Source organism: Armigeres subalbatus, chromosome 1 (assembly GCF_024139115.2).
Source record: "Armigeres subalbatus isolate Guangzhou_Male chromosome 1, GZ_Asu_2, whole genome shotgun sequence".
NCBI classification, from domain to species: domain Eukaryota; kingdom Metazoa; phylum Arthropoda; class Insecta; order Diptera; family Culicidae; genus Armigeres; species Armigeres subalbatus.
The window spans coordinates 213,183,347-213,199,602 of record NC_085139.1 but is presented as its reverse complement, the minus strand read 5'-3'; the positions used below and the strand labels follow the sequence as shown (position 1 = coordinate 213,199,602).

The 16,256-nt window shown below is 43.9% G+C and overlaps 1 protein-coding gene across 1 annotated transcript in view; it reads left to right on the top strand.

Moving 5' to 3' along the window:
• The window catches only part of LOC134210689 (uncharacterized), a 37,772-nt gene extending 23,568 nt beyond the window's left edge, over positions 1–14,204 (top strand). Inside the window, exons 2-4 of the mRNA XM_062686900.1 lie at positions 13,067–13,239; positions 13,309–13,617; positions 13,696–14,204. Of these exons, the coding sequence (XP_062542884.1) occupies positions 13,123–13,239; positions 13,309–13,617; positions 13,696–13,770 (501 nt within the window). The 5' untranslated portion in view covers positions 13,067–13,122 and the 3' untranslated portion in view covers positions 13,771–14,204. The remainder of the gene's footprint in view (positions 1–13,066; positions 13,240–13,308; positions 13,618–13,695) is intronic.
• Positions 14,205–16,256: the final 2,052 nt, after the last annotated feature.

Sequence of the window (16,256 nt, the reverse complement as noted above, 5' to 3'; positions counted from 1 at the left end):
CTTCGAAAGTCCGGACAGTAGTAAAACAAACTCAGTTTTGACTCTAGAATCAAGACTACATGCCAAGAAAAAATATTCTCAAGAATTCTTTGGGAATTTCCTGCACGAGTTCCTTCGAAAATTTCTACAGATTTTTTTTTCGTAAATACCTTAACTAATCCCCTAGGAAAAAATATTCAGGAATTAATTCGGTAAGTCATCAAGAAACTCATTCTAAAATACCTTCAAAAACTCTGTCAGCAATCCGATCAAGAATTTCTTCAAGAAGTCCTTTAAAAACTCTCCACAAATGAAACCAAGCTTTCCTTTTAAATTCCCCCCAAGAATTGCTTCAGAACTTCTTAGGACCTTAAGAAATTTCTTAAGGAATTCTTCTGGAAATTCCTTCAAAAATTCATATAAGATTCATATTGACCATTCAATAAAGAATAAAGAAAATTTACTTCAGAAATTCTTTTTGGAATACTTTAAATAATTTCTTCTCATGTAGATGGGTACACTTCCTCACAGTTGTAATGGACTCGACGTGCCCTTCTTCAAAGAAGCCATCCCTCGGAAAGATCAAAAAGGATTGCGAATCTATTTATTAGTCTGTTGGATTACATTGTTGAAAGGAGATTCTCTCTCTCCCGCGGGCTTCGCGTAAGTGTCTCTGGTCACGGGTCCGCCACCTCCGTTTCTTGCCCTTCAAACAGAAGTGCATTGAAAGCAGAATAATAATTAAATTCGATTGTACTATTGGGTGGAGCCGCATGCAGAGCAAGACTCAAGCCAGGGTGATGGATAACCACATACATACAAAGTTACATACATACTTTAAAAATTTCTACAAAATTCCTTCGGAAATTATTCTAACAATTCCACTGGAATTTTTCCAGGTATTTCATAAGACATTTCATTCCCTCGGAAATTAATCTAGTAATTCCTTCGGAATTTCCAACACCATTTCCTTCCAAAACTGTAGGACGAATTTTAAGATATCTCCGTACGAATTCCTAGAGCAATTTTCAAAGCACCTCCTAAAGGAATTACTGACATACTTAAATTTCTTAAACAATTTCTTTGGACATTCCTCGTATAATTCCTTCATGATTTTCTCCAGAGATTCCTTCAGAAAATCCTCCAGAAATTACAACGGAGATAAATTCAGAAATTCATCAAGGCTCTAAGAATTTTCTTCAGATGTTCCTTCAGAATTTCCTTCAGGACTTCCTGGAAATTATTTCAAGAAAACCAAGAAATTTCTTTGGGAATTGTTTATCCAAATAAATCGAAACCAATTTTTTTTAAAACAAATCAAGCAATTACAAGGAAGAGTGCAGGAAATGTTCAATTTGTTGGGTCACTTGCCCAATCGTGCTCCAGCTCCAGAAGCCAAAAGATCAGTTTTGCATTCGCATGAGGCTAACACAATGATACTCCATGCCCAGAGAAGCTAAAAAAATCATACCAGACTGGGAATCCAAATCCAACATTCATTATGGTGTTGATTTGTAGCCGCGTTTGTACACACTTAATTTTTTTTCCGGGATCTTAGCAATTTGTTGAACTTTTACCGAGATTCGTACAGCCGAGCCCCAGCTAACGTGTTTTTTGCCGAGATTTCTGTAAAAATTGCTGAAAATCAGCAAATTATTTGCCGAAAACCAGCTAACAAACGTTATTTTTCCCGGGATAACAGTTTTTATTTTGCTGGGCTAACGGCTGTGTGGAATTTGCCGAGCTGTATAAATAAAAACTGAGTGTGTAAGCACTGGACCAATTAATATATGTAACATTCCAACCTTTAAAGAGATGATGAACCACCCAATGCGACCAGAATGACGTTATTCCACATGAAGTTACATATGAGATTAGAAGTTAATCGCCACGCTCATTAATTTGTATATCTGTTGCCAAGAAGTTTTTGGATGACCTAATATTTAACACGCCAAAGCGGGTTAAAGTGGCAGGGATAAAAGTAAACAAATCTGCTAAAGGTATAATAACTATTTAATTAATGCTTTATAGGTTGCCTTGGGTCGGCCGATGCAAACGCACTGCATAATGTGATTTTTGTGTTGTCCAAACATCGGCGTGAAATACGAAACTCGGCGGCGTGGAACCAACCTTGAGCCAACACCTTGACCGGCGTCGGCGTACGTCAATAAGTGTCGGCGGCGGCGCACAGGTCTACCTGGGTCTGCCTCTGCTACGATGTCCTGCTGGATTCCAGTCCAGCGCTTGCTTGCAGATTTCGTCTTCGCTCTTTCGTAATGTGTGGGCGACCCACCTCCATTTGCGCTCTCGAATTTCTGCCGATATCGGTTTTTGATGGCATCGTCGATGGAGCTCAGCATTCGAGATCCAATTGTGAGGCCATCAGGCCCGAATTATAAAACGTACACATCGATTGGTAAATACTTGCAGTTTCTGCGTAATCTCTGCTGATACACACCAAGTCTCACTGGCGTATAACAACACAGATTTTACGTTTGAGTTGAATATTCGAAATTTGGTGCGTTGGCTAATCTGATTGGATCTCCATACAATACGTAAACTCGCAAAAGCAGCCCAAGCCTTCTTGACCCGTGCTCTTATGTCGGTCTTGGTTCCACCGTCCAACGCTAACTAGCTGCCAAGATATTGAAAGTTTTTGACCTTCTCCACTGCCTACCCGACCGTTAAGTTGGAGGGGTTGTTTGTGTTTAAATCCAACGATTTGGTCTTGTTGCCGTTGATGATGAGACCCACCATTGAGGAGCGTTCGGCCAGGTCGCTCGGCTTACTCTGCATATCAGAGCACCGTTGTGCTAGTAGAGTAATATCATCAGCTAAATCGAAGTCGTTTAGATGCTGCCAGAGCAGCCCACGATTTGGTACACGATCAATCGCACCCACCATGATCTCGTTGATTGGTGGGTGAGGAACAGTAGCGGAGATAGAATACATCCTTGCCTCACTCCAGCGACTACCCGGATGGGGTCAGACAAGGCTACGTTATGCAGGACTCTGCACGTAAAAGCTTCGTACTGCGCTTCGATGAGGCCGACGATTTTATCCGAAACTCCCTTGCATCCAAGGGCGCCCCACAGATTTTCGTGGTACAGACGATCGAATGCTTTTTCATAGTCAATGAATACCAGGTAGAGGGACTCTTGAAATTCGTTAACTTTCTCTAGAATCCTGCCTGCTGCCGTCGGAGAGTCGATTCTATTTTCTCCTGTATCCGATTTAGGATAACTTTGCACAGAACTTTAAGAACAATGCACAGTAACATGATGCCTCGCCAATTGTGCCCCTTTTTTGGGACCTTCACTAAGACGCCCAGTCAGCCGGAAAAGTTGCGGTTTCCCAGATATTGCAGAATAGTTGATGCAACATTTCTCTGCTGAAATGCTATCGACCACGGGGACTTTGTTAGATTCAATGCTTCGGATCGGATGGCTGCTACAATCTCCTGCAATGATGGAGCTTCGGAGTTGACGTGGGTAATGCGTCGCACCCTTGGCGGCTCATGTCGAGATGTTTATGGTTGGTCGGGCGTCGAAACTGAAAAAGTTGTTCGAAGTCCTCGAACCAACGTTACAGCTGATCAGTTGGGTCGGTGAGTAACTGACCTGTCGCGTCTTCCACCAGCATCCTCGGATTCATCCTTGCTTCTCTTAGGCGTCGTGAGATATCGTAGAGGAGACGGATATCGCCAGTTGTTGTAGCTTTCTTCCCACACTCGCTTGTCCCGTCTGCAGCAGCCAGTACTGGAATAGGTCGTGATCGTCATAAGACAGAGAGCAAAGTGCCTTTTTCTATTTCAGGGGATCAAATGAAAGAATAGTGGGTTCTTTGATCAATTTCAATGGAAAGGCAGTCATGAAAGGATGTTGTGCTTTATTTTAAAATTAAAATTTCTAAGTTATTTTAATAGATATATGCGACGAATAGTGACTAGTCGATAAATTAATCATACTCCTTTAATTCACCGAGTTGAAAGTGGTAATAAATGCAAAAATAAAACAGATACTGCTCACTTTCATGCACTGTCATGGAACAAATATTTTTTGAGATTTTTTTAGCATGCCATTCATCCTTCGCGTTTCTATAGATATTGAAAGGGGCAGATATGTAAACATCGCGTGACATCTTTCATTGAAAATGAGAAATAACAGTACTGGCAGCAGCATTTAACTTCCTTCTCTAGAGCCGAATACCGTTGACGGGACTCGTACTTGGCTGCTCTGGTTCTTGCCCGCACTATCGCGGCCTTTGCTTCTCTATGCTCCTCGATTTTCTGCAAGGTTGCATCCGTAATCCACTTCTTCCGCTGAGTGCGCAGCTCACACAGATTGTTCTCGCTTCTACGCTTCCACCTTCCGGAACATGGGCTGCCCGAGTTCCAAGTTATTCAATGAACGATCTCTTCACAGCTGGATCTTCTAGTCGGCGTGTGTTGAATCGCCGTTCGAGTCTCTCCTCCCGCCGCTGAATCCGAGCAATGCGTAATCGAATTTCACCAAAGGTGATGGTCAGACGCGATGTCAGCGTTGCGTTTATTCCGGACGTCAAAAAGCCTCAGTCTTCATTTTCGGCTGGTCGGCAGATGTGGACGATTTGATTTTCAGTTTGTCCACCACGAGAGACCCACGTACCTTGTGCACTGGTGGATGGGAAAAGAGCGACGCTTCAATCACTATGTCATTATTGCCACAGAATTCTGCCAACAAATTACCGTTTTCAACCATTTATCCAAGACCATGACGTCCCGAAGGTAGTTTGTGTTCTCCAAAGTTTGGCCAACGAACCCAGGATTCCGAGCTTCATGCTCCGTGCCTCGCTGGCGAGTTGTGCCAGCTTACCTTACTGAGCTAACGCAATTCGTGTCCTTTGTTTCATACAAAAAGTCGTCGCCGTTATATCAGTTGTCGATCTTTCTTCGTTGGTTTCTAGAACGGTTGGTTTAGTTTCGAAAGCAGTAGGTTGTTGGCCTAAGGTCCCTATCCAACGGGATGGGGCTGCCGTCTTGGATATAGCTTCCGGGGAAAAGCATTTCGTACTGAAGCCAGAACAGACGCTGCAGTTGGAGCCGCACCTCCTTGGCGAACAGACGCTCGATCAGTCGGGTCAAACTTGTGTAAAGTCCCACCCAACACCAGGACTAGGCTAGTGCGCTTTGATAGGGCCTGCTTGGGGACACATGCAGCTTTTTATAGAAGTTCAACAAAGCCCACGGACTCTTCAGGAGATCTCAATCTTTGTAAAGGAGACGGGACATAGTTTTTAGAAACGAAATGCCGAATTGAAGAAGGTTATTTTTCCTGAATAATCGCCCAATGAGGAGTTTCAACCAGGTAGCAGACAATTCATCGTCTTCACATATTTTTGACATGAAGTGCAGAACTTCATGAAGGTGCTCTCTGCCATGTTTAAGAAGATCAGCGATTCATTGGTCCTTCCTCGCAGCTTTTTGATGCCTTTTTTAAGCTCGTCTAGTGTATGCGGCTCCACAGATCGGCCATTGCCGCTAATGCTTATTCTATTCACTGCTGCACCGTCACATCAACAAAGTCTCGAAGTGCTGCTTCCGCCTGGCAGGTTTTATTCGTCAGAAAACTCCCTTCTTCGTCGTTGCACATAGCTTGATTGACTGTACACATCGTAGTTGCTAGTCGTGATTGGCACAGTTCACCAGTTGAATAGTTTTCTCGGGACTAGAAAGCTATTCTCACTGTACATGCTTCGGAGTTTCTTTAATGCAAGACCAATAACGATGGCGACCACTTCCTCATAATCAATTAGGATAAGGGGAGGAAAATTAGTTCGACACTCATTGCTACAAGAGACCAAGGAATCCTCTGTATCTCCATGAGCGCACTGGAAATGACTAGTTAGTTGGGAAGGAAATCTATTGGAAATGGCCTTGGTAAGCGACTAATTATTTCTTCTGAACGACGCCATATTCATGATGATACAGAAATGGAATAGCAACGCGTGACTAACGTATTTTTCCGAAGACTGATTTAGTATAATAACTACTTCGCGACGACTAAAACACGCACTGCCACTGGAGAAACACGACTGGACAAGAAACTTACTTGACTTACAAGCTTACTTGAAGAAATTGACCTATATTATACAAAAAACTTAGTATTCGATTTGGCATCAGTAATTACTTGTTTTTCATGACATTACTCCTTCCGCTGTCATTCACTGGATATTGTAACGCATAGTTCGTTCCATAGAGTTGACAACCATGCTCGAGTTTTACTGATAACGCGGTAGTAATCAGAGTCTGTGTTAGGACCTCTGAAGCCGGCACATCGATCACGTCCGAGGAATGCCGTCCATCTACCAGGACGTGAGGTAGGAAAATGTGAAGCCTAGAGCAATATTGGACTCTCCTTCCTCGATGCCAACCAACCATTTTTTTTTTATCGAGAAAATGAACAAAATATCGTAAAAAAAATCTATGTAGAATAGGGTGGCTCAAAAAACACTTTTTCAAATTTTTTGATGGGCCGCCCTCTTATTCGGTTCTATTTGATGCCCTGATGCTCTGGACAAAATTTCAGCCAAATCGGTCAACGTTTGGGCAGTGCTAAACTCGTTGGAAGTTTATATGGAAAAATGTATGCAGAAACATCCAAAAACAGTGATTTGCAGTTGGGCGGCACAATTTACGATCAAGAACCATGATACTCATTCAGTTCTTGTAAAATAAAGTACAGAATGTTATGCTGAAAACCGCGAGAAGATTAGAGTTTATTACGCAAAGATATTAGCATTTTACTGGAGTGTTGTAGGGGTGAATTTATTTCTTTTCAAAGGTAAAAGAAACGAAATTTGCTCAAACCCCACTGCAGAGAAATGCTAATAACTCAGCCGGGCAAACTCGAATCTTCTCGCGGTTTTCTGCATAACATTCTGTATTAAATTCTCCAAGATCTGAATGAGTATCATAGTTCTTTATCGTAAGTTGTATAGTCCAGCTGCAATTTACTGTTTTTGGATGTTTCTGCAAACATGTTTCCATATAAACTTCCAACGAGTTTAGCACCGCCCAAACGTTGACCGATTTGGCTGAAATGTTGTCCACAGCATCAGGGCATCAAATAGAACCGAATAAGAGGGCGGCCCATCAAAAAAATTGAACAAAGTTTTTCCCATACTAATTTGAGCCACCCTAATGTAGAAGTTTAACAGAGCCCACCGTCAAAATTTAATCATAGGCAACCCCCACAGGTCGCACCCAATGAGAATAGATACTGAAGTGAGGAAGAATACCAAATGCAAGTGTATTAGTGGATGATGTAAAATGTATACGAAAGGCACGCACACAAAATATGGATGTCCATACCTTGGAATCTATTTTTATTGGGTCGCAGCTTCCTGGATGTTAAAACTCTTACAAATGCAAAAAAAGGTCCCAGGTTCAGACACTCTAATATTCTACTGGTACGGCTCTGTTAGCCCTCGAGATTTACATTCCGGAACCAATCAAAACTCCAGGCCACTAGTCTGCCCACAGCAGTTTAGGTCTTCGAGTCAGGTCGTTTAGAAGGAGCGTTGATAGCCGGCGTAAAGCGCTTGCACGACGATGTTGAAACCTAGATAGGGTGACGTAGGGAGGCTGCAGGGACACCGCAAACTATGGCCGGGCTGGAATCGAGGTGTCCGAAATCAGAAGTTTTAGGGATATTGTTCCCCAATCCCAGATGGTGACGAAGTCAGGTAATGGTACTGCAGTAGTCGGTCTCATTCGGGGTATCCTTGGAAAATTTTCCGCTGTAGTTCGTTGCAATCCGAATGTTCGAGAGATAGTTCCCGAAACTTATACCGAACATGGGAATTCTCTCAGAATAGCGCACGAACATCGGTGTTCAACGCACTTTCCCATCTTTTTTTTTTTTTCTTGAGCAAGGGTAAACGGAAATCTGCAACCAGACACCTGAGGAGGTACTCAGGTAGTGTGGGGATGGGTATGTCATGTAACTCTTACCCGACCCACTAAAACCAAAACCCTTTCGCCAGTCCGTACCCCCGGCCCGCAATTAAGCAATACATCAGGGGGGGACTATTGAGAACGCTCACGCCTATGCTAACGCACTTGACGTCAATACACACAACATCGACTTCAAGGGTGGCTACCTCACCACCCGTCGATCGCAAGCTATGATAGTAACCTAACGGTCCGTATCATAATCTCACGTTGGAGACGAGCACCCCGACAACAACCACCGCGCGTGAACCGCAATGACCTCTATATCTACATACTGAGGTCCCCGCAGCCCACCCGCGACATGTTGGTTGTCGGGGTGAGCAAAGTGTTCACTGCATCACAGGTGCCCTTACTGCACACGTTGGTTTTGTTCCAGACGCCACCACCGCTGCAGTTTCGACATAATCTGTTGAGATGCTGTGTTCACCGCATTCCATATAGCTTCCTCCCGGCACATCCTCTCGACGAGGTTGTCCGGGGTTGTATCCATACCACTAATAAGCAGCATGGCATTGCGTTCTATCTCGAATCGCGGGCATGCGAACATCACATGCTCTGCCGATTCTACCTCACCTACACATTCAGGACACTCCGCAGAATCTGCGAAGCCAAACCTGTGTAGGAATTTCTTAAAGCAGCCATGTTCAGACCACACCTGTGTTAGGTGGAAGTTGACTTGACCATGCTTCCTATCAACCCAGTTGGACACATCTGGAATCAGTCTGTGGGTCAAACGACCTTTGACTGCGGTGTCCCATGCTCTTTGCCATTTGAGCAACGAAGCTGCTCTCTTGACACGTCGCACTTGCACCGAGTCCCTTTCGTTGTAGCACTCCACATCCTCCTCTAAGAGTGTGTCGATCGGCATCATTCCAGCTACAACGCACACCGCCTCATATGATATGGTGCGATATGCACTCGCGACACGTAGGCACATCAGCCGTTGTACTCTGATCAATTTCTTTACATTGTACTCGGCTTTTAGTGCTACGGCCCATGCCGGCACGCCATAACGGATGATAGACAATGCTACGCCAGCTATCAGCCTACGCACTTGACTATGCACCGCCGATCTGTTGGACATCATTCGTGATAAAGATTTTATCGCCAATAAAGCCCGCTGACATGCATAATCGACGTGGCTCGTAAAATTGAGCTTATCGTCGATCATCACGCCCAGATGCTTGAGAGACCTCACGGAGTTAACTGTGCAGGTCCCTACTCTCATCCTCGCCTGTTGCAGCCCATGACGGTTATGCACTACCACGACTTCCGTCTTGTGATGTGCAAGGGACAACCGCCTCGAGTTGAGCCATTCCTCCACTCTGCCAATCGCGTATGAAGCCTTCAGTTCGACTTCGTCGAGAGTGTCTCCTGTTACCTCCAGCATTACGTCATCCGCGAAGCCTTCGAAGCCACACCGGCCGGGAGACTTAGGCGTAATACTCCATCGTACATAATATTCCACAGAACCGGTCCGAGGATCGATCCCTGTGGAACACCCGCGGACACTACGATCGACTTTTGACCAGCATCAGTGTCGTATAACAGCACCCTATTCTGAAAATAGCTTTTCAGTATCCTGCACAGGTAATCCGGAACTCTGCAATTGCTGCCCAGCTAGCATTGTTGAACGCGTTTTTTACATCGAGTGTAATCAACGCGCAGTACCTAATACCTCTTCTGTTTAAACCTCTCGCTATCTTGGCCGTATCCGTTACCGCTCGAATTGCTTCGATGGTAGAACGGCCCTTACGGAAGCTCATACTGGTTGCTAGATAAGCCACCAGCACACTCTGTATAAGCCGACAATCTATTCAGAATGACCCTCTCTAGCAGCTTTCCAGCTGTGTCGAGTAGGCAAATTGGTCTGTATGCCGAAGGATCCCCCGGCTGTTTGCCAGGCTTCGGTAATAGCACCAATTTCTGCCGTTTCCATCGATCTGGGAAGTTTCCTTCGTCCATGCATCTCTGGAGGCAGCTGCTGAACATATCTGGATTGGCAAGAATGGCGTGTTTAAGGGCCAAGTTTGGAATACCATCCGGGACTTAAGTTTTCTTTTCTAAGCTTAAGTTTTCTTGCGGCTACGATAAGCTCTTCGTTAGTCACTAGCGGTACCACGTCGACTGACTCGTATGGTGTAGCGGGCCAGTCCGATGGTTCATGTGTCGGAAACTATCCCTCTACTATACTGGCTAACAGCTCTGGGGATCTTTCAGGAGGTGTGCTATTGGTCCTAGACATCACTATCCTGTATGCATCACCCCACGGGGTGTCATTCGCCATCCTGCACAGCTGTTCGAAGCAGGCTCGCTTGCTACATTTAATCTCGTAGTTCAGGGCTCTGCTCGCTATCCGGAATACCCCTCGTCTATCGAGTCGCTCAACGTCTGTTCTAGCACGTCGCAACCTTCTTTTAGCTTTAAGACAGGTTCTACGAAGATCTGCAATCGTGTCAGGCCACCAGTACACTGGTGGTCGATTTCCTGGGGGCTGGGTCTTCCTTGGCATTGCCACGTCGCAAGCACGTGTAAGTACTTCCGTCAGGTCGTTACCGCTTAGTCCTGTAGTCCTACTCTCCCAGCTCAGCGCCTCCACCAGCTGCTCTTGATAGAACTGTGAAGTGCGCCATCCGGGATCCGTTGCACCACCTCTTCTCGTCGTAGTTCTCCGGGTATACTCGATCATAAAACGTACTTCCTGATGGTCGCTAGAAGTATGACCCTCGTGGACCATCCATCCCGGTTCTTCAGTCCATCCTGCGCTGCAGAAGGTGACGTCGATACATGAATCACCGCTCGGTCCTCTGAACGTTGGCACTTGACCTTCGTTCAGCAGAACTACGTTCAATACCGCTAGTGACTCTAGCAGGATATAACCTCTAGCGTTAGTAAACCGGGAACCCCAGTCCACTGCCCACGCATTGAAGTCACCTGCTACAACTACTGGTTTAAGGCCAGTTAGTTTCGCCGCAAGAATATCAACTACCCTAGTGTACTGCTCTATACTCCATCTAGGAGGACAGTAGCAGCTACAAAAGTATACACCGTTTACCTTTGCTATGACGAAACCCTCATCGTCAGGAGAAGATATTATCTTCTGGATGGGGTAGCGCCCACAAGTCCAGATTCCCACCATACCGGGCTTGTCCGCAATCCAGCTGCCGTTTCCAGCAGGGACCGACTGTTGTAGCAGCAGCTGGGCCGCCTCGCAGTGGTTCAAGTTTAGCTGTGTTACTTGCATGTCTGGACCCTTCTAGAGGCCGGACAGGCCTGCGCACCGGTGAGATGCCTGTTGTCTGCCCCGTAGGACAGATCAGGCATCTTGGTGCAGCCTGACAGGTGCGAGCCTGGTGGTTTTCGGCTCCGCACCTACGGCACAGCTTTCTACGGTCAGGTCCCTTACAGTCCTAGGACCGTGGCCAAGGCACCTGTAGCAGGCCTGATTGGGTTGGCTTGTGCTCAGCGAGCACATCGACCAACCCACCTTCAGTTTTACCTTATCCAGCACCTTCTTGGCCTCAGCCATAGGTACTTGGCATGAGGCAACCTGCATTCCCGCATAGCCTTTGCGTAACCGAATCGCGGAATCCTGGATCTCGACATTACACTGATCCTTCAGTGCGTCTACCAGGTCTCCGGCTTCGGTTATTTCATCCATGCCCTTGCACTGGATGTTCAGGACTGGGCACAGGGCTCTAACCTGGACCCTGTCACCCAGGACCTCTTCCGTCAATTTTTTATACTCGGAACTCTTCCGAGTAGCATCCCGCTTCAAGACGAGAATCATCTCGCCTTTGCGCGTTCTTCGGATGCAGTTGACATCCCCTCCTAGACTAGAGAGCTTCTCGGTGTCTCTCATAGTCTTTAGGACTTCGGCGTAGCTTTTATCGTCAGCCTTGACAATGATCGCTTCACCTCTATCCTTCCGCTTGCCACTCCCACTAGAAGGCGCACCCTTTTTCTCACGGGCTCTACCCTTCTTGGCGGTGACTGGATCCTTTCCCTTGGTCGCACTCCTTGCGACCTGCTGACGGCTTCTTTTCGCCTTTTTAGGATTCACTACCTTTGTCCATGGTAGATCTTCCTCCCGGCGGTCCTCCGGTATCCTCCTAGGTGGAGGTACCATTTTCCTCTCGGTCTCCACTCGGACCTTTTCTACGGTCCGTGCCGAGGCTTTATTAGCTACTTTCAGGTCCGCCTCCTGCGTGACCCTACTTAGCTTAGGAGTTGCTCCGCTGTTAGCCATACGCCGTTTAAGTTCTGCAGTCTGGCTCTCCGCCAGCTGCTTCCCTTCTGCAAGGAGCCGAATCTTCGATTCGGCCTCCTTCGAGGCCTTCTTGGCTTGGCTAACCGCCAATTCCTAACCACCTAACCGCTTTCCCATCTGATTTATACTAACCGAGCAGTGAAAACCGCAATATAATGAATATTGCCGCCGAATAAATATATATATCTATATTTATGTCTGCCTATTTCCGTGGCAAAACAGTGTCCTCATAAACATGTCAATTAACTTTTAAAAACATTAACACGTATAATTGGAAGGGAAAGGTAGTTCCAAAACCAAATTATCTTTTCGTTAATCCTTTCTACGCATATTTATATTCATTATTGATGTTACGAATACTTGCAAACCTAACAGTTGCATACATTTCTATCTCTCAATTCGAAACTACATTGGCAACACCACCCACAAAATTTATAGTTTCCCATTCTACTAGCAGCTGCCACCAACCCAAATTGCACTCAATCACATCGATTTGACCTACATTCCTTTAGTTTCGTCAACGCACATTTTGATGATCTGGCGCTCCGGGAAAACATGCTGTCTGTTTTCCACCACTGTACCTCTTTTCCTCCGCTGTGACCACAGCATCCCGCAGTTGCATCTGATTTTTTTGTACTGAGCCTCTCTCGTCAGAAAGCGCGCGCCTCTGATCTGATTAAACAAATACATCGACCAACGCTGTTGTAGCATCGTTGCATCGTGCGTCTCTCAGAAATTTACTGAAGAGAACCGAGATGGATACATCTGAAATTCACTACCTATACTCACCACTTACACGATGCGTCGTCTTCTCTTTTTTGCAGTAAACTCACCACATTTTCTACTCACCGGGGGCGTAGTTCCTAGCTGAAGCACCAAGATGTCGCACTCAGTCGTCATAACACGGACAACAACCACTACCACAGGCACCTCGCATCTCATTCTCAACACAGGCTATTTGAAAACTACGGCCGGTCTACTAAAGCTTGCTCAGCTGGTAATACGTTTTGCGTTAAAAACTATTCTATTCTAAATGCCACATTACTGAAATCATAAATGTCCACAGATCATTGGCGCCGTCAACGTCGGGATCGTAGCATGGCACCTGCGACGGTACCACTCCGTCTATGCCAGCGGTAATCCGGAACTGTTCTTCCTGCTGATGGCCGTGGCCTTCCTCATTGGCACATTCTGCCTGCTGGCGTCGTGCCTCGTATCGTTGAGCACCGGGGGAATTATTTCGAAAACCATTTACGAGCTGATCTACCATGCGATTGCCTTCATCTTGATACTGACGTCGTCCATCATTCTACTATCTGATGTCACCAACGGACGATATTATTCAACGCTCAAGGATGCTTACATGATTGCTTCCGTAGGTTTCCAATAGTTTGGGTGACATCACTTTTCTGTATTTGCAATGTTAATTTTAACATTTTGTCATTTCTTTCAGATATTGGGAATAATCAATGCAGCTCTTTATCTCTTCAGCACTATATTGGCTCAGCGGTATTATCGAGGAATCTAAGTGCTTAAACAGTCATCACCATCTATTTAACTCCAATGCATTACTTGAAACCATTAATTAAACTCGAAATATACCCAATCTTGAAGATATGAAATACCCAAATTTTGAAAACCATATAAATGTCGCCTGGTGCCTAGAATTATGTGAACATAAATGTGCCTAGAATTTTTTAAAGCTTTTATGATTGGAATATATACTCTATACAACGTTCATACGAATCTTAAAAAAACACACAAGGTATGATTTGAAATAATTAGTGAATAAGTGTACTGCCAAGGAAATTTTCGATTTTTATTCTCATCTCAAATGGATCATTAAAACAAGTAGGAACTGCAGCAAAAACAAGTCATGCGATGTACTGTACGATTAAGGAGATTACTTTGTACTTCATAACTATTATAAGATAAATAAATATTCTAATAAATATAAGATAATGTTTTTTTTATTAAAATGATTAGGTGTAGCAAAGCATGGCTTGGCAATTTTTCGCTAAGGGGCAATCCAGCAACAACATGATCATTTTTCACAGATTCGCTTTTCCCACATTGTTTATTGTTATCATTTGCTGAACTTAAACTAGCCACTTCTGACCGTTTGCCTTTTGTTCCTGGAGCGATTTTTTAAAACCAAACAAGCAAATTTATTAAAAATGGATCAACACACTCACCTTCATACTATTGGTACGTCATTTTCAACTTCTTCAAATATTTTCATAGTTTTTCAACCAAACCAAATTGTCATGATATCAATGAATCGTTTAGTCCTTTGATACCAGCTTTCCGCGAGCGGCAGTGGGCGCCAACTTGCCTGTGGACTAGTCTCTGATTTGACTTTTGTCACATACTTTTGTGGAAGTCAACTGCATCCACCGTTCCGAGCATTTTGATCAATGTAGTAAATAAGAAGCTGCTGATGAAGTGTGATGAAGGATTCACACCTCCTATTTACCACACTCAAAAATAGAACAAAACAAAGTAGGTATTGAAATAATTCATTTTTTACATTCTTGGAACTTATTTTAGCATAGTTTAAAAAGTTATACTAGCTTCGGTTGATTTTTAAAGTATGCTAAAATTGAGTAGAAATATTTTTCAGTGTATTACTTCCAGTGTATTTCCTTAAATGTTTCTGATTTTCGAAAATCTTTACAAGCTTCCAGTAGATGTCGCGAAGCCCACGTTTAATCTATTCAGCTTTCTACGATTTTTTTCCCGTGGATATTTGATAATCTATTCAAAATTAATATAATAATATTCAAAGCCTGATTTTTTTATAAATTTTGAAATAATCACACTTTCTGATTCCTTCAAATACTTTTTTACTTCTGGAAACCATAAAAGACATCTTTGAGCGCTTTTGGGGTTGAAAAGTATTTGAGTCTTGAAGAACAATTCGTAGACTATTTCTTTAGGATCCCAGAAACAACTGTTATCACTGTTTAAAGTCATGTTACCTTGGAAGTTCAACCAAAGGAACGTATTCGAAAAAGCAAATCAACACATAGATATTCTAAACTTTAGACACGAATGCCCCACTCTGGTGTTAAGTGTCCAGAATAAAATGAAAAAAAAAAAATCGGCTTGTACGTATAAACTAAGGATACTGGGAATGCTCCAACAGATCTAATAATTGATCGCAGTGGCACCCCCGAACAGAAAAAAATGACGATTAATTTACTTCCCTATCAAAACGTAGTATAATTTCGCAAGACTAAGATTCCATGAAAAAATCAACTGCTAGTGACCTATAGGAGCAGCGTATATACCACGTATAAAGGTTTTTAAGAGTTTTAGACGCGGCGCACATAGGAGTACGCAGAGTAAAAGCGTGGCCAAAACTATATCAATCATTTTATTGTCTGTAAATGCATTCAATATACACAGCAAAGCGTATTTTTTCGTGTTTATGCTTTTTGCATTCATAGCAGTGCAGTATGACCACTGGCGGCGTCAGTTATTGTTATTTGATATAGCATCACTTGGTGCAAGAACGCTGCCTTTGAGAACTACAGCGTGCTTGCGACGAGTGGCGCCCACCCCTGGATCCGTCATTGAGTATGATCTTTCTTATGTTATTTTTCATTCGTTGATTATCATTACTTACAACATTTTTGGCCTCACTCTTTTTTGGAAGCAAAACATAATTTATGTGTGCTTTGTGGCTCAAAACCAAGATTATTTATCTTTTTGACTAGCTTTTTAGCAAACTTCACTTTATTAAAATACAAATAAGTCACGATTGCGTGAGGATGCGTGAAATGTGTTTTGTGGAGCTTTTAAGGGAAACTCCAATCTTTCCAACGCTGAAAATTTTGTTGCTTGGACGAGCTTGGAACCTAATTAAAAGTTTTATTTTGTAAAGCATATTAGTGTATAAAAGGTAGAAAAAAGCTAGCAAATAATACCATGATTATGGATCACCTGAAAACGGTTTCAGATCGAATCATGCTTCAAAACGTTTCATATACTCTAATCATTGATACCTAT